Source organism: Mandrillus leucophaeus, unplaced genomic scaffold (assembly GCF_000951045.1).
Source record: "Mandrillus leucophaeus isolate KB7577 unplaced genomic scaffold, Mleu.le_1.0 Scaffold1, whole genome shotgun sequence".
In the NCBI taxonomy this organism is placed as follows: Eukaryota; Metazoa; Chordata; class Mammalia; order Primates; family Cercopithecidae; genus Mandrillus; species Mandrillus leucophaeus.
In genome coordinates this window covers 16,184,552-16,186,969 of record NW_012098097.1, presented here as the reverse complement: position 1 = coordinate 16,186,969, position 2,418 = coordinate 16,184,552, and the positions used below count along the sequence as shown (strand labels likewise).

Here is a 2,418-nt window from a genome sequence, read left to right as displayed (position 1 = left end):
TCCTCTCATTTAAATCCCCACGGCAGGACGCCAAGAGTGCCGAGGAGGAGTGTCCTTCTGGACCCTTGGGAAAGCACCGGCCCCGCCCAGCACAGGTGGGCAGCAGATTTGATGCCCTGCGAGGCCCGAAGGTGAGAGTGGCAGTGCCTATGCCGGTGCAGCTGCATGGAGTGTGGCCGGCAGGGAAGCTGGGGTCTGGGCCCTCTGGGCCTCTCGGCGGGGCCTTCGCTCTGCACCTGCCTTTGTGCCATGGCCAGGGGCTGCTCGCAATGGCAGGGTGAGCTGCAGAGTGTTTGCTGGGTGGTCCCACAAGGGCGGTAAAGGTGTTGGGAGGGCCCCAGGACCCCTAAAGCACACGGGGCCCACGTTGGCCGTTCGTTGCTGTGCCCCTCAGGGTATCTGCCCTGCATTTCAACTCATTCCCCATCGAAACGGGACAGCCTCTGCCCTAGACGTGTTTTGTCGTTTGTTGAGATGAGCACCGAGATTCAGGCCCTGCTCACACTTGGCGTTCCCAGCGCTGAGACTCACTCCCCAGATGCACCCCTGTCTGCAGCTGCCTCTCCTGGGTGGTCCTGGGAGCATCTGCCTGGGCCTTTGAGCCAGGCCCATTGTCTCCTTACTGCTTCCAGGGGAGTGGCTGGGGGAGTCCTGTGGCTTCCTCTGGGTTGGAGAGGGTGGCTTTCAAGACGATGATGTCTTTTCTAGACACAACGCAGCATCCACACGGTGACCTGTAAATCACCTCGGCAGAAAGAAGGCAGGTCCCCAAAGCCACCCCAGGCTCCCAAGCGCCCTGAGGAGCATGGCCGCCAATCCCACAGCTCCTCCTCCCTTGCCAGTGGCGCCCTCCAGGACACTTGGAGGTTGCTAGACCTGGGATCCAGCCCTTCTGGCCTCACCTCCCAGGGTGACTCAACTCCAGGTAGGAGACTGCCCTCCCCAGGAGCTGCCCACAGCTGGCAGCTGGTGGGGGCCACCCTCTCTGAGGGGCATGTGGAGAGTCAGCACCCTGCATGCCTCCCACACCCTGAAATCCCTGCACTTTGGTTGAGTAATGCACGGAGTCTCCTTACCTCTCATTTGGCACCTGAGTGTTTCCCAGGTTATGGTGCAAAACCCTGCAGGGCAGAGACCATGCCACCTCCTAGCGCAGCACTGTGCACCCGGGGGCCTGCTGACATAGAATGGAACGTCTGCGTTCTAGGTGAGACGCGCAGGCATCGGTATACTTTAGACAGCCCGGCTCCCGGGCTAGCGCAGCACTGTGCACCCGGGGGCCTGCTGACATAGGATGGAACGTCTGCGTTCTAGGTGAGACGCGCAGGCACTGGTATACTTTAGACAGCCCGGCTCCCGGGGAAGAGTCAGGCCAACCCCAGTGATGCTCAGCCTCGGGGGCCAGACAAGCGTCACGCCGCATCCTTGTCCTCATCCTGCTTTGCTGCACAGACATCGTCGCCCTGAGACTCTGCTGTGCACCTAAGTCATACGCCTGGCAAACTCAGCAGGTCACAGTGCCAGCTCCTGCGAATGGTCTCAGGATGTTTTCAGGAAGGTCTATTTGAAGGGTGCACCTTGTGGGGACTGCATGGGTCCATGACGTAGGAAGAAGGGTGGAGAGAGACAGATGCTGCTTCGAAGCAGCTAGAGTGGTGGGACGTGCGATGTGTTGGGGCGGGAGCACGCGTCCGTCCTGTGTGCCTGCGTGGAAGGCGTCCCCTTCTTACCTTGCAGCTTCTGTCTTCCATCATGAGGACGTGCCGCATTCATTTAAGCATTCTCTCTTTCATGCGCATTGTAGGCTATTTCCAGTCCTTTGCCATCACAGATACTGTTAGAATAGAAACCTTACAGGCTGCAGTGTGTGAAAATACACATGTAAGTGCCCCGGCTTGCTTAGTCGAGGCTGCCTGCCCACCACGTGTGGTGGACACCATCGCCTCAGCCTCCACTGCCCACCCGGAGGCTGCCCCCAGCAGCAGCGTCTGAGAGTCGTGGAGCCACACGGAGCTTTTGCCGGTGGCAGGCAGGGTTGGAATCAGCGCCTCTGTTAGGAGGTCGTGCCTCTTCGTGTGTGTTTAGGAGTTACTTCCTTTTCCTGTTCTTCAGTTCTCTGCCCCTCTGTATATTAGACTGTCGTCTGTCTTACTGATTTGTAGCAGCTCGTTCTGTGTGACAGAAATTCGGCCTTTTTGGTGATAGCAGTGCAAATGTTTTCTCCCAGTTCTTCATATTTTTAAATGTTTCGTGTGGTGTTTTTTTATGTTCATATTTTTTATTTTTATGTAATTTAATGTCCTTGTTTTTTATCTTTTCTGGTTTTTTTTTTTTTTTTTTTTTCCCTTTGAGACAGAGTTTTGCTCTTGTTGCCCAGGCTGGAGTGCAATGGTGTGGTCTCAGCTCACTGCAACCTCC

The 2,418-nt window shown here is 56.7% G+C and overlaps 1 protein-coding gene across 1 annotated transcript in view; it reads left to right on the top strand.

The window, feature by feature from the left end:
* The window catches only part of CCDC57 (coiled-coil domain containing 57), a 145,448-nt gene that overhangs the window by 122,472 nt on the left and 20,558 nt on the right, over positions 1-2,418 (top strand). The window contains exons 17-18 of the mRNA XM_011998287.1: positions 27-131; positions 709-925. Of these exons, the coding sequence (XP_011853677.1) occupies positions 27-131; positions 709-925 (322 nt within the window). The remainder of the gene's footprint in view (positions 1-26; positions 132-708; positions 926-2,418) is intronic.